The sequence below is a fragment of the Tachypleus tridentatus genome, chromosome 3 (assembly GCF_004210375.1).
Source record: "Tachypleus tridentatus isolate NWPU-2018 chromosome 3, ASM421037v1, whole genome shotgun sequence".
NCBI lineage: Eukaryota > Metazoa > Arthropoda > Merostomata > Xiphosura > Limulidae > Tachypleus > Tachypleus tridentatus.
The window spans coordinates 28922688-28946401 of record NC_134827.1 but is presented as its reverse complement, the minus strand read 5'-3'; the positions used below and the strand labels follow the sequence as shown (position 1 = coordinate 28946401).

The 23714-nt window shown below is 36.9% G+C and overlaps 2 protein-coding genes across 2 annotated transcripts in view; both read left to right on the top strand.

The window, feature by feature from the left end:
- The first annotated feature begins 2596 nt into the window (after window positions 1–2596).
- Window positions 2597–6760, top strand: LOC143246039 (alpha-tocopherol transfer protein-like). The gene is made up of 3 exons (XM_076492278.1): window positions 2597–2764; window positions 5245–5355; window positions 6389–6760. Exons 1-3 carry the CDS (start codon window positions 2621–2623, stop codon window positions 6569–6571), a joined length of 438 nt encoding a protein of 145 aa, XP_076348393.1. The 5' UTR covers window positions 2597–2620; the 3' UTR covers window positions 6572–6760.
- A 6326-nt stretch (window positions 6761–13086) lies between these two features.
- The window catches only part of LOC143246610 (syndecan-4-like), an 84974-nt gene continuing 74346 nt past the window's right edge, over window positions 13087–23714 (top strand). Inside the window, exon 1 of the mRNA XM_076493631.1 lies at window positions 13087–13343. Within this exon, the coding sequence (XP_076349746.1) occupies window positions 13239–13343 (105 nt within the window). The 5' untranslated portion in view covers window positions 13087–13238. The remainder of the gene's footprint in view (window positions 13344–23714) is intronic.

The following is a 23714-nucleotide window of genomic DNA, read 5'->3' as shown; positions in this document are numbered from 1 at the left end:
TGGGTATAGAATATCGGAAAATACATTTACTTACTCTATTATATATGTATTTGTTCGTAGGATTTAAGAATTAACACTAGCACAATAATAACAAAGACGTAGTTTACAGTTTTACTTATGCTACACTTAAAACACAAAAAGTCAAAGTGAAAGTGGACAAAAATATGTCAGTTAGTAACACTAGCACAATAATAAAAAGACGTAGTTTATAGTCTTACTTATGCTATACTTAAAACCGAAACTGAGGAACGATATAGAATTCTTCCCTCCCTTCTTTTATATAAAATTTCTGAAAACATCTTCGTATTTTCTAGGAGATTCTGATCTCGTCACGCCATTGGATGATGGGTTCCTTTTGAAATTTCTACACGCTCGAAAGTTCGATCCCGAACGTGCGCTACATTTGCTTCAGAAATATTACAGATTACGGGCAGCTAATCCAACGCTTTTTTACAACTTTCTACCCTCTGCAGTGAACGATGTTTTACTGATAACATTCAAGGATTCTTACTTCATCGGACTTCCTCTGGTGCAGCTATTTTTGTCTTCAGAGCGGGTAAGTTACAAATTTTCTGCACTTTCTATCTCTGGAATGTATTAAAATATATCATAAAATATTCGTAAATGTAATGACCCTCGTTGATTTAAGCAGCCTGGTTACCCGTTTTGTTTGTTTTCCACCGCGCGTGTAACTTCTCATAATCTTTATTGGTAACAAACTGGACATGTTTTCGTTATGACATATCAAGCATCGTGTTTTTTTTTATTTCCAGTCTGAACAGTGCCATATCATTTGAGATCCACTAAAGAGAGTTAGAACAGCTGCTATTTTGCAATAAATAGCGAGGTTTTGCTATCTATCTTCACATATGTTACATTTGTTTGTTGAATTCAGTGTACAAATAGTCGATGGTTATTCTTTCTAACTGCCCTTAATTTTTGATATTGTTTGTATGCAGTGACGTAACTATTTCATTGTTCAGCTTAGGTTGTGGGCTACAAAGTAGGAATATTTCCTTTCTTCTTGGCGTTCATTCACCTTTCGCTGACTCTTTTATTCTGAAGTGTTCACTGCTCGATTTTTTACTAGTCTTTGCTTAGGTGGTTGTAAATTCCAGAGTTATTAAAAGGTAATAATAACAATTCGTTATTAGATACGATCTAAGCTGAACAATCAGCTAGCTCTCAAATTATGGTCAACTCATTGTATCTGAAATGGGCAAAAAGTGAAAACTTTATCCAACAAGCAAGTGTCAGTACCTACTGAAATGGGAAAACTCTTAATTTATAAGTGATAGACTAGATGGAAAGGCAATTAGTCAATATCCCTCACCACCAACTCTTGGACTGTATTCCCCATGAAGAGTGGGACAGATCATCATTTTTTGTAATGAACCTCTTGTAATGTTTTATGAGTTAATCGAAATTATATTTGCTAACCAACACTATTGTCGTTACTGAGAACAAATATACTTGATGTATAATTAATGGTGCCGAAAGATGTCGACCTTGTAGTTATCGATAGAATGGTCTGAAAATCTTATTTACATGACCAGTTTTAAAAATACTTTAAATTTTATAAATATATATATTAGCTATTTTAACTCAAAAACAAATTAAACAAAAAACGCTACATCAACTGAAAAGATCCCAGGATACATTTTATAATCCCACTTTGCAGGTTGTACCCTGGGATCTCTTCAGTAGATGTAGCGGTTTTGTTTAATTTGTTTTCTTCTGGCTTGTTTCTGAGTTAAAATAACAAATTATATAATTGGTTTGGATTTGCTGTTTTTAACGCAAGCCTTCCTTATGATTTTACTATTTAACTTTATTAAAATATAATTATTTTCACTAACATTAGTATAGCTTTAAAAAAAAAACACATAAGCCAAAATTTAACAACGCTTCGACTGGCTAAGTTATTAAGGGTTGGATTCATCATCTTATGACGAGAAACTCACTTGAAATAAAACTGTATCTCAAGACGGCCGGTATGGATGGATATAAACATTTTTACAGGTTAAACTGAAGGTGACTTAAGACGGTCGAAAAGTTGTTTGCTTTATATAATGGCCCGGCATGGCCAAGCGCGTAAGGCGCGCGACTCGTAATCCGAGGGTCGCGGGTTTGCGCCTGCGTCGCGCCAAACATGCTCGCCCTCCCAGCTGTGGGGCGTTAAAATGTGACGGTCAATCCCACTATTCGTTGGTAAAAGAGTACCCCAAGAGTTGGCGGTGGTGGTGATGACTAGCTGCCTTCCCTCTAGTCTTACACTGCTAAATTAGGGACGGCTAGCACAGATAGCCCTCGAGTAGCTTTATGCGAAATTCCAAAACAAACTGCTTTATATTGGTAAACATGTTAATACCCGTATCAGCCGCCCTGAGATACAACGATTCATTATAGTAGCGCCATCTATCGGCCTGCATTTAACAGTGATTTCCGATACATTTTATTTAGATAAATAATGGAATTTCTGTAGAATAAAATTTCTAATAAGCGTTTCATTGTCGGTTATATCAGTAACTCCAGTATAATTCCCAAACGAACTTTCCTAATTTCCGTAGGCCTTTGGAATACTTCCAAGTACGACGCCAACGAGATTTTTCGAACCAATATGATGTGCTTAGAGATGGCTGTTAGGGATACAGTTACTCAGGAAAACGGTATAGCAGCAATTATTGATCTCAGAGGTTTCGGTCTGTGTCACTTTCGTCAGCTGTCTCCGAACCACACCCGTCAAATTATATCTTTAATACAGGTATATTGTCTTTTACGTGTCAGTATTAACACCTTGATCATAAATATTTTGATCGTTCATTTTAACACATTTCGTTATAAATTAATTTGTATAATATGTACTTAATAATTCATTTTTGTATCACGTTTAATATGTTTCATTGCTCTCAGAACTTAATAGCTAATTTTTTTAGCTCATGATGACTTATGAAAAAAAAATTGAATCATGTCTTTCCAAAATAAATAATTTTTTAATGCTTTGGAATGTTGTCTTACCCTTTAAAGCAGTGGATAACAAATTACCATGAATGGTTTCGACTTTCTACACAAGTATACTTCGAAAGACATTTGGTTAAAGATTGTTTATAGACCGCTTCAGAGTGTATAATAAAGCCCACTTAACGCTAAAAAATGGGTTTCGGTACACGTGTTGGGCAGAGAACAGATAGCCCATTGTGTATCTTTGTGCTTAACTACGAACAATAAAGTATAAATATACATAATATATGTATATAATACATCATGGTGTAAGTAAATTTTATGTACAGACACGATTAACCAAGACGTGGACAGGTGATTAGGGCACTCGACTCGTAATCTGAAGTTCGCGGATTCGAATCCCCGTCAGTCCAAACATGCTCGACCTTTCAGCCGTGAGGACGTTATAATGTGACGGTCAATCCCAATATTCGTTGGTAAAAGAGTAGCCCAAGAGTTAGCAGTTGGTGGTGATTGGTAGCTGTCTTCCCTCTAGTCTTACTCTGCTAAATTAGGGACGGCTAGCGCAGATAGTCCTCTTATAGCTTTACGAGAAATTCAAAACACACCCAGAGTAATTGGAAAACGGTTTCTTTCGTTAATTTCTCACAGAACAATGAACATCTAATGTTTTTTTTTCTCATTTTTAAGAGAAAACGTCTATTGCACCAAATTACATTTGAAATAATAAAACTTTTTAAAATTTTCATGGCATATTTGCCAACTTCATCGGGTTATCATTACGTATTCCCATGATTTAAATTCTCATAAATCAAACAGAATACGTGGTATCTGTCTCTTAACACAACATGATTTATAACGTATCAACTTACTCTTTTCATATCAACAATTGTGCTGTATAAACCAGCACTTATGCCGTTAAGTAAAGCCACCTATCGGGAAAAGTCTACAACCAGTCCCTTAGCGACGACTGCATGCGAGGAAAAAAACCTAAAAAAATATTCAAATGAGATCATTTTTTACTACAAATGTTCATGTAACATCAGAAAGAAAGTGGAAAATTTTATTTTATGGAAAACTATAAAGAAATAAAGACCTTATATTACAGTTTTACATTTCTTTTAATGTTATCTGGTTTACTTTATGATAGCAAAACGCCACCTCGTTGTGACACAGCAGTATGTCTGTGGACTGAAAATGCTGAAAACCGGGTTTCGATACCTACGCTGAGCAGAGCACAGATTGTCCATTGTGTAGCTTTGTGCTTAACTTCAAATAGGCTACCAAAAATTCACTTTCCGTTTTAGTCCTGTCCAGATGAATGAGACGTTTTCACCCCACCTTTATTCGATTCCCTGTGGTGGGTAGAGCCTAGATAGCCTATTGTGTAGCTTTGCACTAAAGGGCAACAACAACGATTTGCTTTAAAGTCTTGATCTAAAGCGCGAAAATAAAACACGCTCTTACTAAACAAACCCAGCTATAGACTTTTCTTAAAATATCTTATTTTGTAGTATTAGAAAGATTAGATATGACCATCATGGATTACAAGAAGGTTCCTTTCTTTTGTATTCCAGTTTTTTTTTCTTTACCGTTACTTAATCTTACAGACATCTGGTAAATCGATAAAAATATAAACTAGACGAGCTTTGGCTTGTCTCCAAATCTTTAAATAATGAAAGAAAACCCTCCAGTGACATTCTTTAATTTGTTGTTCTGGAAAAGCTAAGAGGACAATGGAAACAAGTTGGTTTCTTTCATGTTTGGCTATTGGGCGTTTTTAATAACAGGTTGAGTAAACGTCTCGAGATTTGTTTCAAGTTTCGAATGAGTCACCGAACTGTCTATGATTCATCACTAGTGCATCAGATGTTACAATGTCACTGTTGACACAGAGCGTGCAGAAGACCAGAATTACAATTCTCCAGAGACTAGATTGGGACATTATAAATTGTAACATTATAAACCATGTTTCAAAACATTAAGCTGTTTAGCAAGTGCGGGTTGAAATAAGTGATTGTTTTACAACTTCACGCATTTCGAGATACACAAAAGACTTTTTTTTTCCCACGTGAATCACCAATAAAAGGACATCAAAAAGGTCAATAAGTCGTCAGGTCACAGGTTCTTGATATTTAAAAGCTCCAATACTGTTTAAGAAAGGATTTTATTTGGGAATGCCATTTAAATTACGACTACTTGAGCCAACTACTTGTTGTGAGAGTTCAATATTTTGAGTTAGAATAAAATATATTTTTACTATTTCTTGTCAATATTTTGCAGGATTGTTTCCCTGCCCGATTTAATGCTATTCATTTCGTCAACGAGTCCAACCTCTTCGGAGTTATGTTCAATCTTGTTAAGCCTCTCTTGAGTGAAAAACTGAAGAAAAGGGTGAGATTTTGTACTTGGATTTTGTAGCTTGCCAACATAGTGATATTTGAACGATTCTATTCAATGTCCGTTTTACGAACGCTTTGGTGAAATATTGCTTATTCCTATCGAAAGCGCTAAAAGAAACTAATCTATACGGGCTCGGCACGGCCAAGCGTGTTAAGGCGTTCGACTCGTAATCCGAGGGTCGCGGGTTCGATTCCCCGTCGCACTAAACATGCTCGCTCTTTCAGTTGTGGGGGCGTTATAATGTAGCGGTCAATCCCACTATTCGTTGGTAAAAGAGTGAGTGATGATGACTGGCTGCTTTCGCTCTAGTCTTACACTGCTATAGTAGGGACGGCTAGAGCAGATAGCCCTCGAGTATCTTTGCGCGAAATTCAAAAAACAAACTAATCTACACTGTACTAATTAGCAATTTTTCTAAATCATCTCGATTCTATTATTACTTTTATGAAACACTGCTAAGCTCTGTAAATGTATCGAGTTCTCAGTAAATATTTTGTACAGAAATCTTTCAGTTACGTAATTTCCTGTTCATACTTGGTAGCACCTTCTGGCACCTATTCTGAGTAGGAAATATTCTTCTTAACCTAAACCAGTTTTACCTTCTTTAAGCTAATTTTTTTAAACTGTTCTTAAAACAGAACAGAATATCCAAGCGGTAAATGTTTATAGCATTCGGCAATATTGCTTAGACAATCTGCCGCGTCCGTCTCCGGGAATCTAACCCCGGATTTTACAGTTAGAACCGGAGGCGCTCAAAAACATCTAGTCAGTGTATTTAACTGTTCTAAATGTAAACTCCTGTTTGTATTTATTAAGTGTACGATGACTTTGTTTTTAATATAAACCTTACTTTTTGAGTCATGTTAAAAATTCACAATACTTTAAGATCGATCAAAAACTGTAACAAAAAAGCTACTTTATTTAAGTACTTACTTACTCAACGAAAACCTGTTACTTCCAGTTTGATATTTCATTGCTGCTTTTGACATAAATATCCTCTAATCTGTCTTTTATTGTATTTCAGATCCACTTCCATGGAACCAACTTTCGCTCTTTGCATCAACATATTCCTGCTGATATTTTACCGTCCGACTACGGTGGGAACTTAGATCTCTTTAGCAACAAAACCTGGTATTCAAACATGAGAAAGAGTGAAGATTTCTTTAATAGGAACAACAGATACGGTTACAAAAACTCCATAAAATGAAAATCTCAGAAAGTTGACACATAAATAAAATACTTCAAGCTTCGTGAACAGGCATTGTTTAATGTCATGTAGACATACGACTAGCAGCTGTAAAACTAATGTAAAATACTGCGCTAACTGTAACTGAGATCGAAAATGTCGTATTATGAGCTCTGTTACTCATCGGACATTTGTAAAAATCGATACTTGTCAAAGTTCAACTAGAAGTGGATTTAAAGAATGATCTGTCTTTACTGAATATATATCAACTCAAAATCGTTTGTTTGTTTGTTACGTAAATATATCAGTGTTTTTTATTAAAGAAATGGCTGTGCATACTTTATTATTGGATATATTTTATAGGTAGTTTTGAGGGCCGAAATATAAGTATTGTAACTTGCTTCTCTTGTTAATAAACAGTAATAATACAATGAAATATTTATTCATTTTAAAATAGGAGCTCTTCAAAGTGACAATTTCAGTATTTTTGGATAATCACAACAAATGTCTTAAACGCTTCACTACCTCAAACCTATTATATTCTAGTTTCCATCACTCTAATATTTTTTGAAGTTTTAGTTCATTTGTTCTTGCTTTTATAGCTCAAGATGAAAAACACATTTGTTGCTCTATTTCTCTGTCTGACTAAACTAATTAGGTCAACGTTACATACATCCAAATTACTTCTGATGATACAGACTTCCATCTGTCGTCTTGATTTATGTAATACGAAAGTAGAATAGATAACGCATTCACAGTAGAATAGATAACGTATTCACTTTGTCTTCAAAGCAACTGATTTTATATCCAGAGGTCATGAAAACAATATCATTCTTCTAACTCTGTTTGTTTGAATTTCGCGCAAAGCTACACGAGGGTTATCTGTGCTAGCCGTCCCTAATTTAGCAGTGTAAGCCTAAGTGGTAGGCAGCTAGTCATCACCACCCACCGCCAACTCTTGGACTACCCTTTTGCCAACGAGTATTGGGATTGACCGTTACATTATAACGCCCCCACGGCTGAAAGAGCCAGCATGTTTGGTGCGACGGTGATTCGAACCCGCGACCATCAGATTACGTGTCGATTGCCCTGAGCATACCGGACCCTAGTGTATGCTAAGTGTATGTGTGTAATTAAATACATTGTTGTTAGAATTTCCTTGTGGACAATAGTTCTCAAATAAAAACGGTAACGTATGATACCATGTAATATTTGGGTAGGAATGATTGCAACTTTTCCGAAGGAAATCGAACTGCTATACGTTTTTACTGGTTTTAATTAAACACAACATAACTGTCTGTCCAGAACTGTTCCAACAACCTGATATAATCCATTGTCACCATACTTATATTGAAACCATCTATGATTTTCCATCTTCATCAAATTTTACGCGTGTAATATATATAAGCTAAACAAATCTATTGATATAAATAATGGAGCACCTTTATATTTATATAAAGTTCTTGAAAAACATATTACCGTGTATATTTAGAGAACTTTTCTTTACAAATGGGCCCCAGCATGGCCAAGTGGTTGGGGCGCTCGACTCGTAATTCGAGGGTCGCGGCTTTGAATCCCCGCCACACCGAACATGTTCGCCCTTTCGGCCATAAAAGCGTTATAATGTACGGTCAATCCCACTATTCGTTGGTAAAGAGTAGCCCAAGAGTTGGCGGTGGGTGGTGATGACTAGCTGCCTTCCCTCTAGTCTTACAATGCTAAATTAGGTACAGCTAGCGCGTGTAGCTCTCGTGTAGTTTTGCGCGAAATTCAAAAACAAACAAATCTTTCCAAATATATCACTAGCACCGATTGTTACATCTGCCAATGTTTCAAACTTCGTGAATAACTGAGATAAAAGTTCCTTTATCAGTAACCTCTGAGACAAGACAATACAAACTATGTATCTCATTACGTTAGTATATATAAAATAAAGTACCTATCGCAAACAATTTGTGATTTGTTTGTTGTTAAGTGCATTAATATGCAATGAATTATCTTTACCCGGAAACCTCAGGTTTCGCAATCCAATCTTTAGCGCTCAGAGCCTTCGGACCTGTCCCTGATCCACGGGTTGGGGGTGAGGGCTAACATTTATGGGATAATATACAGTTTTGTACATGACAAGGAGCTACGGATTGCCCTGTGGCAGAGTTGGGGATTTTCAAATTGGTCAGCTTGGTTAGAATCCGGTTGGTAAAATAAACTATTCACTTTACGACATGGGTGCGTTAAAAAAGTGACAATCAGTTCTTTAGCGTGATTTGTTTGTAATTTCGCGCTAAACTACACGAGTGCTATCCGCGCTAGCCGTCCCTAATTTAGCAGTGTAAGACTAGAGGGAAGGCAGCTAGTCATCACCACCTACCGCCAACTCTTGAGCTACTCTTTTACCAAAGAATAGTGGGATTGATCGTTACATTATAACGCCCCACGGCTGAAAGGGCGACTATGTTTGGTACGACCGGGAATCGAACCCGCGACCGTCAGATTACAAGTCGAACGCCTTAACCCATCTGACCATGTCGGACCTTCTTGGTTTTACTGTGTTTTCAAAGAATTTATTTATTTTAAATTTCACGCAAAACTACACCCGCGTTATCTTCGATAGCCGTTTCTTATTTAGCAGTGGAAGGCTACTAGTTATCGCCACCCACCGCCAACTCTTGGGCTACTCTTTCACCAACGAATAGTGTGATTTACTGACACTTTATAACGCCCCCGCGACTGAAAAGGCAAACATGTTTGTTGCGACCGAGATTCGAACCCACGACCCTTAGATTACGAGTCGTACCCTTAACCCACCTGGCCATGCCGGGCCCAAATATGTTTCTATTATTTCTTCTTTGGTGACTATGTAATAGCAAAGCTACACAATGACACAAATATTATTGTAAGCTCTTAAATTTAAATGACAATTTTAAGTATGTCACGTGATGCTCTAAAACTCGTCGTTAATGTCGTCAGTAAACTGTTAAAATGACTACCAATGAACAAGTTTAAATTAAACAAAAGTAAATTATGTAGTGTGGAAGTATAATTTATGTTAATTTAAATCGAGATCAAATGCGATTTTCCAATCTGAATAGCCACGCATGTAAGAAATGGGCTGGAACTAAACTACCACGTTAGAGACTCCAAGGTTCAACCACAAAGTTCGTAATTTGGAACCGTGCTGACCAGTCTGTAAGTAGCACTTGTTACCGATACGGCTACTAATGACCAATTAAATGACTTTCACGATCATGACGACTTTGTTGGGAAGCGAAGAGCGTACTTAGCAAGTTATTGGGCTCGAACCTTAGACCTTTTGATTGGCATCCCGGCATGCTAACCATTAGGCCATGTCAGTCACTAATTTGGCGAGAGATTTAACAAAAAAAAAAAGGTTTAATGATCTTTAGCTGAATTGTTTCCAAGTTCCTAACATATTCAGGAATTTTCAGGACCCGCCATAAGTCCTTCATTACAAAACAGCAAGCATGACTGGTGTCAGAAAAGAAAAAAAATCTGTGATAAAATCTGCTGGACATACTTTATTTCTCTTAGGATAAAGCGTGACTTAGTGCTTACCGTACTCGATATGGGGTTATGAAGATTCATGGTTCATAATCCGTTGCTACGAAAATTCTAGTTACACTCTGGGGCTGTGACTACACTCTAAAATAACAGTCAAGTGGGACCGTGACTATATTTTAAAATGACAGTCATATCCTACTAATAGGTCAAACGATAAAGGTCAGAAAATTGTTAATAGGTATTCTGACATAACTTTGATTGCTGCTTTAGCCTATCCTGACCTAACAGCTCAAAATTAGGGCGCAGAAACCATTGCTTAGATAGTCTTACATAAAAATCCCCCCCTAAAAATTTTGTCTTTCAAACCTTTTATGCCAACGACCGAATTAGAAACTATGTTAATTCCTGGTCAGGTTTGCACTGGTGTGTCTTCGGAACGCTATAAAAATGTATATACGATGAAGATGTCACGATAAGCGATTATAATGTTTAACTTCGTGTTAGAGAACACTAGATTGCGTTAAGTAAATAGAGAAACATCAGATTGTGTTACGTAGATAGAGAAACATTACAAGTAAGAGTCCTTCAGTATTAGTTTTCTTAACTTAAAGTTGAAACAGAATGTTATATTAACAGAGGACACTGGTTGTTTTGTTTTTTAAGTGACCATTCATTTAGTTATGGCTACAACTTAAGAATTGAAGAAATGTTTCAGAATCTTACGACGCAGGTCAGAAGGATATAGTGTAAACCACAAATCAACCAAATCTATGGCATTGTTGTAGCTTATCTCAATAAGTTAGTTGGCTGGCTTGGCGTTTCATGGCGCAAAGCAATTGGGCTATCTGCACCGTCTCCATAAGAAATCACGAAATACCATGTTGGCAAACTGATCATCAGGAGGTAACGTAGCAACCAAATCTATACCATTACTGAGCTTGTCTCAGTAAGTGAATATGGTATGGTTTTTGTACAGGATATACATCAAAGGTATAATTGGAACCAAGTATTGAGTATTGTTTCAGCTTGTAAGAACAAATAAATATGGCAAACCCTGTGTACAAAGTAAGCAATCAAACTTCACTATGGACACCAGGATAGTAATAACATATGAGAGTCATTTCCACGAGGTCGTTTAGCAGTTGAAAGATTCCAGATGTTTGTGGTAAATAACTGAATCCAAACCAACAACAGTAAACTGATTCAACAAAAGCTATTAGACTTAACGCGTCATATCTCATGGAATATGTTAGGTGATTAAGATATATGTACTTCTGGTTCCATAGAGATAAAAAATATATTTCTTAAAAAAAATCCAGATCTATCTCTCTGGTTAAAAGCACGATAAACAAACAAATGTGGCTTTGGAGTGATGAATTCTAAAAGTACAGGAAAATGGTTGAAACCATTGTAAGGGAAAGAAAACAACCTGATTTACGTTTAAGCCGAAAGGTCTTTATCAAAATTATGTATCAAACACTCTCACCCAGACAAAATACTTTTACATTGTAGTAGGAAAAAAACATGAGTTGAACAAAGAATGGCTCAGCGGTAAGTTTGCAGACTCATGAAGCCTGAAAATCGGATTTCGATTCGTGTATGGCGTAGAGCAGATATAGTCTACTCTTTAACTTTCTGCTAACTACCATTAGTTTGAAATTAAGCTAAAAGCTGTACAATGGGCTATCTGTGCTCAGCCCACCACGAGTATTCTAACCCGGTTTCTAACGGCTTTTAACTACAGACAATGTTGTTGTTTTTTTTAATTTCGCGCAAAGCTACTCAAGGGCTATCTGCACTAGCCGTTCCCTAATTTAGCAGTGTAAGACTAGAGGGAAGGCAGCTAGTCATGACCACCCACCGCCAACTCTTAGGCTACTCTTTTTACCAACGGATAGTGAGATTGACCGTAACATTATAACGCCCCCACGGCTGAAAGGGTGAGCATATTTGGTGCGACGGGGATTCGAATCTACGACCCTCAACTTATGAGTCGCACGCCTTAACCCGCCTAGCCATGCCGGGCGGGCCGTCAACTACAGACAAATTAACAAATTATTATTTACGAACATTAAACCAACTATGAAATTTTAACAAATTTAATTAATTTATAAAAATATTCCTTTTTTGGTTTCACTGTTGTTAAGTACAAAGCTGCCCAATGTGGTGTGCTTACCACGGGAATCGAAACCCGATTTTTAGCATTATAGACTTTCAGACTGTGCTGTGCAACTGAGTGGGACGTAACAATCTGTTACCTTTGATTTGACATCTTAGGTGGGAGTTATTAGAATAAAAATCCAAGATAAATAGTGAAATATTTCAATTACGTTTTCAAAACCCTGCAGTAATGTAAAGAACCGAGAGTGTTAGAAACCAGACACCCTTAAATTAAAGTTATTCAGTCACGTCACGATAGGCCTGGCATGGCACTCGACTCGTAATCCGAAGGTCGCGGAGATACGAATCTCCATCATACCATACATGCTCTCCCTTTCAGCCGTGGGGGCGTTATAATGAAAAGGCGAGTATGTTTTGGTGCGACCGGGATTCGAACCCGCGACCCTCGGATTATGAAATTCTGCTACAAAACGTTTCAAGGAAGTTCCCTCTTTTACGGAATATTTTGTCGTAGTCTGATAACATCTCCTGGTATCTTATCAAAGTGAAAAGTGATACGCACTGATATTTCGCAGTTTTATCTCGAATTGTTGTCGCACAATAACCAAAACGAGTCAGTTTTGTCTCTACAACATTGTTTTATGTTACATCTTCTATTGCAAAAGAAGAAAAAACACTTTCGTATTTGCAGCCCAATTACACCGATATTAATTTTTAAATGTACCAGAAAGTACAAGAAATATACAAACAAAACTCATTAAAAATTTTATCGCACAGTTAACAAACCACTTTTTCGATCGATTCTAAATTGCGTAAAAGTACCACTAGATGACAGCACAAGTAGGCAAAATGGCAACCTGTGATTGGACATCAACGGAGAAGGGGACAGTAAAACGGAAAATTTGCTGCCCCAAAAGTAGTCCCAATAGTTTAAAAAGGCAGTATGTGGAGTGTGTTGCATGTAATATGAGAGAGTGAAACCTGAGACAGAACCGTTGTTTTGTAAATATCAGTGACTTCAAGTTTTTAGGTAAAAAAGCTGTTCGGAATGAAGCGTACCATAAAGTGTGAAGCTGTCAGCGTAGTTTTTATGTTGATGTGCACGGGTGGATTGGTAAAAACTGAAAATGCACTTTCAGTAAAAGCGGACAAGGTAAGCAGTTCAAGTTATAATCGCAACGTTTACTACAGATAGCTATCCATCCCGTACAGTTGAATGCAGTTGCACGTTATAGGCGGATTTAGTTTTCCGTGTAATCATAAGTGATTTCGTTGCATTAAAGTAAAGCAGTAAAAACGTAATCATTTCAATTCGGCATTTCGCCACACAGCAAAAAAAAAGTGTATTCTTTGGCCTTAAGATTTTCGTCTGTTTCTTAAGAATGTCGCGCAAACCTACACGAGGAATATCTGTGCTAGCCGTCTCTTATTCAGCAGTAAGACTAGAGGGAAGGCAGCTAGTCGTCACCACTCACCGCCAACTCTTGGGCTACTTTTACCAACGAATAGTGGGATTGACCGTAACATTATAACGACCCCACGGCTGAAAAGGCGAGCATGTTTTGGTGTGACCGGGATTCGAACCCGTGATCCTCGGATTACGAGTCGAGCGCCTTAACCACCTGGCCATGCCGGGCATGTTTATTGTTATGATAATCCCACCTGGCGGAGTGTTACCGTTTTAAACCAAAAATTAAGATTTTTCCAACATATTGTTTTTTAGTTTACAAATGTTAGGTTATGATAAAGTGCTTACGTCATATAATTTCACTACATACCTGGTTACGATTTTTCAAAGTTCATGGTTTGCATCCCCTTGCCGTAAAACTGCGCTCCGCACTTTGAGACTGTGAGTGCGTTCGTTATTAGAGGGGTGGATAAAGTCCTACAATTTGATTACAGTAACTTAAGACTTAAGATAACGTTTGTGTAACTTTGCGCGAACATCCAAAATAAACACACAAACCTTTTTTTTTATTTACAACTAACTTCGTAACAATTGTTTCTCTAATGCCAAAACATAATGACCATTATAAACTCTGGTTAGAATAAGAAAAAAATACTTATAATACTAATTAATCCAAAATTCGGTATAGCTACCACAACAACTAGTAATAACCGGGACTAAAATATACCTATAAAACCATTAATAACATATATTAAATAAATAATAATAATCTATAATAGCTAGTAATATAAAAATGAGCAACCATTAATAGAAAGTGCCAACATTTTAGCAATTACGAAACACAATGATAACGAATAAAAACTTTAATAATCGTTAACCGATCGAAAAACTATTTAATGAATAATAATACATGGATGAAAGCAATTAGTCAACCATTACTTAAATAATAATAGTTATTATTAACATAAATAGAACACGCATTATACACGAGAATCGATAATAGGCAACACCCAGAAACAATGGGAACTTCTTGGAATGAATATAATCCAGTAATGAGAGTAAGTTGTGCAACAAAAGAATTCAACTTTGTTCTCACCAGTCGTACTACATTCTATAATGCTAGAAGCAACTCTGGCATAGGATAATGTTGTAGGGTTCAGATTAATATTGTAGAATCAGAGAGTAGGACTTGAGGCCTGAAATTAATGTTGTAGGATCAGTAAATAGGACTTGAGGAGTGAGATAAATGTTAGAGGATTTGAAAGTTGTACGTGAAGTCTGAAATTGATACTGTAAGATTTGGAAGTTGTACGTGAAGTCTGAAATTGATACTGTAAGATTTGGAAGTTGTACTTGAAGTTGAGATAAATGTTGTAAGGTCTGAAAGTTGTACTTGAAGTTGAAATAAATGTAAGATTTGTAAGTTGTACTTGAAGTTGAGATAAATGTTGTAAGCTTTGAAAGTTGTACTTGAAGTTGAGATTAATACTGTAAGATTTGAAAGTTGTACTTGAAGTTGAGATTAATACTGTAAGATTTGAAAGTTGTACTTGAAGTTGAGATAAATACTGAAGTTGAGATTAATACTGTAAGATTTGAAAGTTGTACTTGAAGTTGAGAAAAATGTTGTAAGATTTGAAAGTTGTACTTGAAGTTGAGATAAATGTTGTAAGATTCGAGGCTTCAGATAAATGTTGTAGAATCAGTAAACAGAACGTGAGGCCTTAGGTTAATGTTCTAGGTCATCAGTCAAGACTTCATCTCACTCTGTTAGCGAAACAACACGTCAACTCCTGAGAACAATCATCACAGAAACCAAACAGATCTGGAGTTCCTCTAGATGAGTTGGAATAGAAACTACAGGATGAACAAGTATCAAACATTGAACTATGCGTTTGTGAGAACTAAATCCGTTTACGCGTGTAAAGTGTACTGTTGAAATAAAGAGAAGTTAATAGCCCTGGGAGTTAGAGGGTGATGTTTGTGACAGCCCTAATTTTAGTGAAGTCATCATTACGTAATTATGTTTCTTCTTTTGGTTCGTAGCACACTCAGTATAAGTACGAACCTAAAATCAAAAATACGTTTAATTACCCACTTTCGTTACCTGGTTCATTTTTAGTTTCGTTCTCAATAGGTGGCTAGGAAATTATTGTTTGTTTTTTGAATTTCGCGTGAAGCTACACAGAGACTGTCTACGCTAGCCGTCCCTAATTTAGTAGTGTAAATTTGTTTTGGAATTTCGCACAAAGCTACTCGAGGGCTATCTGTGCTAGCCGTCCCTAATTTAGCAGTGTAAGACTAGAGGGAAGGCAGCTAGTCATCACCACCCACCGCCAACTCTTGGGCTACTCTTTACCAACGAATAGTGGGATTGACCGTCACATTATACGCCCCCACGGCTGGGAGGGCGAGCATGTTTAGCGCGACGCGGGCGCGAACCCGCGACCCTCGGATTACGAGTCGCACGCCTAACGCGCTAGTAGTGTAAGACTAGAGGAAAGGCAGTTAGTCATCACCACCCTCCGCCAGCTCTTGGGCTACTCTTTTTTATCAAGGAATTGACCGCACATTATAACACACTCACGGCTGAAAGAGCAAGCATATTGGATATGGAGTAGAACCCGCGACCCTCGGATTAGAAGTCGAGCGCCCTGTTCTGTTATCCTGTATAATTCAGTTGGCAATTAATTCGAGTGAGAAGAATCCACCTGACAATCTGTGAAGAACAAATATAATTTTAACTATTGAATACAATGTTAAATGTTAAAACAATCTTAAATATTAAATACAATGTTAAATATTAAAACAATCTTAAATATTAAATACAATGTTAAATATTAAAACAATCTTAAATATTAAATACAATGTTAAATATTCCAGAAAACAGTTTGAAATAAAATGAATATTGGGTATTCACAATAAAAGTAATATTAACTGTGTGAAGATTGGGTATTCACAATGAAACCAATACTAACTGTGTGAAGATTGGGTATTCACAATAAAACTAATACTAACTGTGTGAAGATGGGGTATTCAAAATATAACTAATATTAACTGTGTGAAGGTTAGGTATTCACAATGAAATCAATACTAACTGTGTGAAGATTGGGTATTCACAATGAAACCAATACTAACTGTGTGAAGATTGGGTATTCACAATAAAACAAATACTAACTGTGTGAAGATGGGGTATTCAAAATATAACTAATATTAACTGTGTGAAGGTTAGGTATTCACAATAAAACTAATACTAACTGTGTGAAAATTGTGTATTCACAGTGAAACTAATACTAACTGTGTGAAGATTGGGTATTCACAATAAAACGAATATTAATTATGTGAAAATTAGGTATTCACAGTGAAACTAATACTAACTGTGTGAAAATTGTGTATTCACAGTGAAACTAATACTAACTGTGTGAAGATTGGGTATTCACAGTGAAACCAATATTAATTGTGTGAAGATTGGGTATTCACTATAAAACCAGTGTTAACTGAAAACAATTGTAGGAAGAAACCAAGTAACTTCGACACTTTTGTACTCTTCCGTCAAGGGTAATTATAAACACTTTTCTTAGGCCTAAAATATTCGTGACTCCATCGGCTCCAGAATTATTGCTACTTTTCACATTCGTGCTAACTTATTAATTGTTACAAGTGTTTTAAAATAATTGACATAGAAAATATCTTTACTGATGATACCTTAGTATCACATGTTTTAAAGCAACAGTATCTTTCAGAGATAGAAACACACGGTATGAAATTTTAGAAGTATGTTTAGAAACAAATTAATCGATAGCTGGGACCAACAGAACCGAAAATTAAAACAAGGTGAATATTCAACATTCCAAATATTATTAATAATCATTAATCTATTTAAGAAATCCATGTCAGCATGTTGTATGCTGTCTGGGTTACACAGTTCTGACATTCACTACTTGATTTGGTGAAAAATGTAATGCATTACAATGCATTACGTTTCGTATTGTCATTATTATTTCGCCCGAATCATTTTTAAAAAATAAATAAATCGTCAGTTCTTTTTCTCTCGGTGTTTGGGTATGATACGTTCGTACCCTGGAGGGTCAGGTTTTCTTTGACCTCTTCCTTCTTCCCGTACTTATGGGGTCTTGCAGTGTTTGATAGTGATAGTTACTTCATTTTTGGGTCAGATTGAATTGAATATTTCTCCGACCCTTTTCAGGGCAATGCCCACGTATTGTGATACATATGGGTATTATTTTGCCCTATCAGCAAGATGTCAAGTTTGATGGTGGCACTTTTTATATATATTTTTTTTAAATTCATTATACGTATTTATTTTTTATTATATATTTATTTTTTATTTATTTATTTTAATTATTTATTTATGTTTAAAATATAAATTGACTGGGGAGAGATATTTAGGACCAGCTTCATCATGTATGAGGTACCTATCTAGTTCGCATAGTAATTCATTTTTTATCCAATTTTTATCAAAGTACCTCATTGTACTATGTAGGAATCTACCTGGTACGGTTGGTATGTTCGAATATTTGTGTAAAAATTTATATAATGTTGTTCTGTGAACTCTGTATGCTGTTGTGAGGAGTGTGTCTTGTATTGTTTGTAGTTTGGTTTTAATTGTTTTGTTACTTACAGTCATCCAAGCTGGAGCCGTATAGTCGATTATTGGTCTAATGTATGTTTTGTAAATTTTTAGTATGTTGTCTGTAGATGCTCCACTGTTCTTACCAGTTAGACTCCTAGCATAGTTAGTTCTTCGCCAGACTTTATTTTTAATTTCGTTTACATGATTGATCCAAGTTAGTTTTGAATCATAGGTCAGACCTAAAAATTTTGCCGATGGGGCAGTCTGAAGTAGTGTACCATTCATATATAATTCTGGCTGTTGATTTTTGTATTTTGTCAATTTCATAAAGACTACGAGTTGTGTTTTTGCTGTGTTTATTTTTATTATGTATTTTTGACAGTATTTGCTTATTCTATTTAGTTGCGGTTGTATGTTAGTGGCTGCTATCGTGGGTGAGTAAACTTGCCCGCCATCCAAGACACTCAATCAAAGGCACCGAGGGAAAACTGGCATCCATGCACCATTATTCAGGCGTTTCGCCTGCTTTGAGCACTCTAATTTATTTTTTTTTAAATATTCAATATATATATATATTTATTTATTTATTTATTTATTTAAATCACATTGTTTACCGCTAGGTGTATGCTTGACTTGTATTGATTATTTCTCGCATAGCCGTCCCTAATTGGGCAGTGATAGACTGAAGGGAAGGCAACTAATTGACACCACTCGTTTCCTATTCACCAATTAATAGTGGTATTGACTGTCACATTTTAACGCATCAACGGCTGAAAGGACGAACACGTTTAGGAACAGAGTACTAGTATTCACACCGTCCCAGATTCCACTACCACTCACCGTCTGTAGCCGATTGTCAGCATGATAGATAACCCATTTAAAACGAAAAAAAGAAAAAGAGAAATCTGATAACATCTACCACCCTAGATCTTTTTATCAAAAATATCCCCCGGTAGCATAGTGATATGTCTGCGGACTTACAACACTAGAAATCTGGTTTCAGTACCTCTAGAGCAAAGCATAGATAGCCCATAAACAAACAAACCAATCAAAACGTACCGCAGACGCCATCCTTTCTAAAGTTTTAATACAATTGTAATTTTTTTTTTTAGATATGATGCTATAAACTAGAAAGCTACGTCTATAATTCTAATACCCTCAACCCCTTTCTGTGGTGGTTGTGGGGTGTAGCACCCAGATTCCAACCCCTTATTGAATATATAACTTGCTTTCTAGTTTTACATTCATTGTATTGACTGCGTCTGATAGACGAAATATCTTTAATGCATTTTGGTGCTATAACCACTGATATTTTCGCTTTAAAATGATATCTTTTATATTATTGTATAAACAGTATGATTTTGCACTGTTTTGTCGCAGGTTTGCTTGGCGCAATTATGTATTTATTGGAGCACACGTCAGTAATAATATTTTTGTCATAATGCGTGTGTGTGTAACAAGGAAAGATGATTGGTGTGTAATTAATTATTACAGAATTATAGTTACAACTATCACTTTCTTGTAATAATTAATTAAAAGTAGAGGAAGGTTGGAAGTTATACAAATGTAAAATTAGAGGATTACTTTTTACTACAAGGTTATTTTAACTAGTGCTTATGACTTCAAGATATTAGGGGTGACTACAGACAGACGTGTGGATGACTGTCTTGCAAACAGCGAGAGAAGGGATTTGAAACGTCGTGTGTGTCAAACCACTCAACCCCTAATCCCTGATTTGATCTTCCGAAACGGCTAACTGGTTTGACATTCATGTTTGGATCATGTCTGTTAGAATTAGCATTTCTAATGTTTTTGGAGGCTGTGACTACAGACGTATTTCGTTATGTGTTAATGGATCCTGGTAACGGGCAGTTTTCTTTCCTCTTTAAAGTTAGGATCTCTTGATACATATATCGGTAGGAGTTCTCATGCTGACTTTCGTCACTGATTGCCCGGCATGGCCAGGTGGGTTAAGGCGTTCGACTCGTAATCTGACGGTCGCGGGTTCGAATCCCGGTCACACCAAACATGCTCGCCCTTTCAGCCGTGGGGGCGTTATAATGTCACGGTCAATCCCACTATTCGTTGGTTACTACTTTGGCGCGTTCGGTTAAAAAAACGTGGTTACTAATATAAAGTAGGCTTACACTTCCGCGTGTTCAGTTAAACACGTGGTTACTAATATAACGTAGGTTCACATTTCTGCGTATTCGGTTAAACACGTAGTTACTAATGTAAATAAACAATCAATTACACTTACATTTAGCTCAATTTGTTTCAATATTTGTGAGCTTGTAATTTACCCTGATTTTTATTCCACCATATATTACATATCGGTCTAACATGGAGAATAGAAGGAAAAAAATGTTGTTTTTAAGGCTATTACATTTCGCAATGATAAATGTGAAATGTAGAAAATAAATAAATATTAGGCGTCTTGTAACTGACACAGTTGTTTAATGTCTGGTCTTTTGTGCACATGATTGTTTGTTTTTGAATTTCGCACAAAGCTACTCGAGGGCTATCTGTGCTAGCCGTCCCTACTTTAGGGGTGTAAGACTAGAGGGAAGGCAGCTAGTCATCACCACCCACCGCCAACTCTTGGGCTACTCTTTTACCAACGAATAGTGGGATTGACCATAAAATTATAACGCCCCCACGGCTGGGAGGGCGAGCATGTTTGGCGCGACTCGGGCGCGAACCCGCGACCTTCAGATTACGAAGCGCACGCCTTAACGCGGTAGGCCATGCCGGGCCCTTGTGCAGATGAAGGCATTCACTTGGTTAAATAGCGTTGTTCTGTTAATATGTTTATTATTTATTTACGTTATATACATCAGGATCAAGATAATAACCATTGGTCAGGTGAGAACAAATGTTAGTTTTACGTCGTGTATATTTTTACGACTTCGTAGAATTCTTCCAGTGTGAATGATAAAACATAATCGGAACTGCGCAAGAATTCCTATAAATGTCAAATATCATTTTGTCTTGTACACCCCTGGTTAGAAACTTGTGATCTAAAAACAAGTTATTTTAGTAATAAAAAGTATGTTACGTGTATGATGTCATTCTTGTATTCCTCGAATATCAGATTGACTTCACATACACTACGGAACGTTGTAAGTTTAAGAGAGGGGGCGTTTACGAATGAACAGAATGCATGGTATTATGTTGCAGCCGACTACCATAAGGAGACAAGTTTAAGAAAGAGCCAGTATGAGTCACATCTTGTGCTTTTGTCTCTTGTTTGTTTTGTTGAATTTTGTGCAAAGCTACACCAAGGATTTCCCGTCACACTACAACGCCCCATTGGCTAAAAGGGGAGAGCACGTTCGGTAATAAAATTCGAACCCTGATCCGCAGATTGCGAGTTAAGTGCCCTAACCACCAGGCTATGCAGGGCCATTTAGCAGTTTCTATTAGTAATTTATACAAATTTATATTGGTTCTGTGGTTGAGCACAAACCCACACAATGGGCAATCTGCCGTCACCACCAAGGGTATTGAAACCCGGTTTCTAGCGATATAAGACTACAGACATGCCGCTATGCTACTGGAAGGGGGGGGTATCCGAGCTATTAAGTTTTAATACCCATACCAGCCGTCTTATGAATGTGGAGATAGATACGAATGATGACCGTCGTAAGGATATGTAGTACAGGCCTTTACATAACTCCTGCTTTTTTCTAAAGCGTCCTCTTTGCCTGTAGTTTTCTATAAGGAGTCTGCACAGCTTGTTTCTGTTGTTGTTTTAAAAACTTGCCTACTTTGTACTGAACGTCTCTAAAGCTGTTTTATAGGGTTACCACCAGAGCTCCGAGTGTGTCACTTCATTCATCGTTATTCTGGAATCAAGAAATTGATCCGACTTACATTGAAGAACGAATTATTATCCTTCCGAAGCAACAATAAAGAAGTCCTGGCGCCAAAATACTCGTGCAGATAGCTCTCGTGTAGCTTTGCGCGAAATTCAAACAAACATACCGAAATACGCACCACTGACCCTCTAGAGTTGTCCGGGGCTCTTCACCGAACAATATGGTACCGTGTGTTTTAAAGGTAATATACCATTTGTGTATTCACGCAATTTCGAAGTACTGAAATTCATGGAAAGCACACTACACAGAAACAGGAGGTGGAATTCATTCAAGCGTGATCTCACCAAGGAAGAAGAGTTAATGTAGATTCGTGGAAAATGTGAGTTTTCGGTGCCTTTCACAATTTTAGCGACTGACCCTTGTTTCGTTCCAAGAGACTTTTGTGTGGCGCTGTCGAGCTATAGATGTTATTGAATACTCTCGCGAATGTGCGTGACTAAAAATTTTACGTTATTCACGTATCGATTTATGTTAATTCCAGTAGCCTAGTCTCTACAACTCGTATAAACTTACGACAACTTAGATTTTTCCAGTCTCTACAGGCCTACTATTGTATTTATTAACCCCGTATTTTTATCGATAACTGATTTCTCTTGTAGAGCAAGCTAGATGGGTCATCTAACGTGTTCAAAAGTTGTTTGGTTAGTACATTGTAAAAGTAAGGGTTAGCTCGTGGTATCTCGACCTGCAGTTATCAGTAGTTTAAACTCGAGTTAAGTGAGGGCACTTCAGCAAGCAAATAGAAAAATAATTATTTTTATAATTTTCTATTTTTCAACCTTCTAACAAAAATACTTGCTTATTAAAAAATATTAAACTTACCAATTTGTTCGTTTTAAAATCAATATTCGCGGTTCATTGCTTAAACGGATATACCTAAGGTTAAACACGATTTGTTATCATGCAGCCGATATAGTGGAATTTTTACCCAGTTACTTCTCAACTTCATGTAAAGGTAATTTCCGTAATTTCAAGCCACCTACAATACAATGATAGATTGCAATGCCTGATAGACTGCCGTTCGTTGCATTGTTTTAGCGAATACTGGATATCATGCGGCTAATATTAATTATGAGAAACGTTATTATGAGACTGTTTTGCAAATTGCATTAGGCAAATTCAAAAATGTTTGTTTTGAATTTCGCGCAAAGCTACTCGAGGGCTATCTGCGCTAGCCGTCCCTAATTTAGCAGTGTAAGACTAGAGGGAAATCAGCTGGTCATCACCACCCACCGCCAACTCTTGGACTACTCTTTTACCAACAAATAGTGGGATTGACTGGGACTTTATATCGCTCCCACGGCTGAGAGGGCGAGCATGTTTGGTGCGACGGAGATTCGAACTCTTTAACCCATCTGGCCATGCTGGGCCATAATAGAGATCTATATAATAATTAGTAACAGGTTAGATGACCGAAGTAATAAATGTTCGCGTGCGACTCGTAATCCGAGGGTCGCGGGTTCGCATCCCCGTCGCTCCAAATATGCTCGCCCTTTCAGCCGTGGGGGCGTTATAATGTAACGGTCAATCCCACTATTCGTTGGTAAAAGAGTAGCCCAAGAGTTGGTGGTGGGTGGTGATGACTAGCTGCCTTCCCTCTAGTCTTACACTGCTAAATCAGCAAATTAGGGACGACTAGGG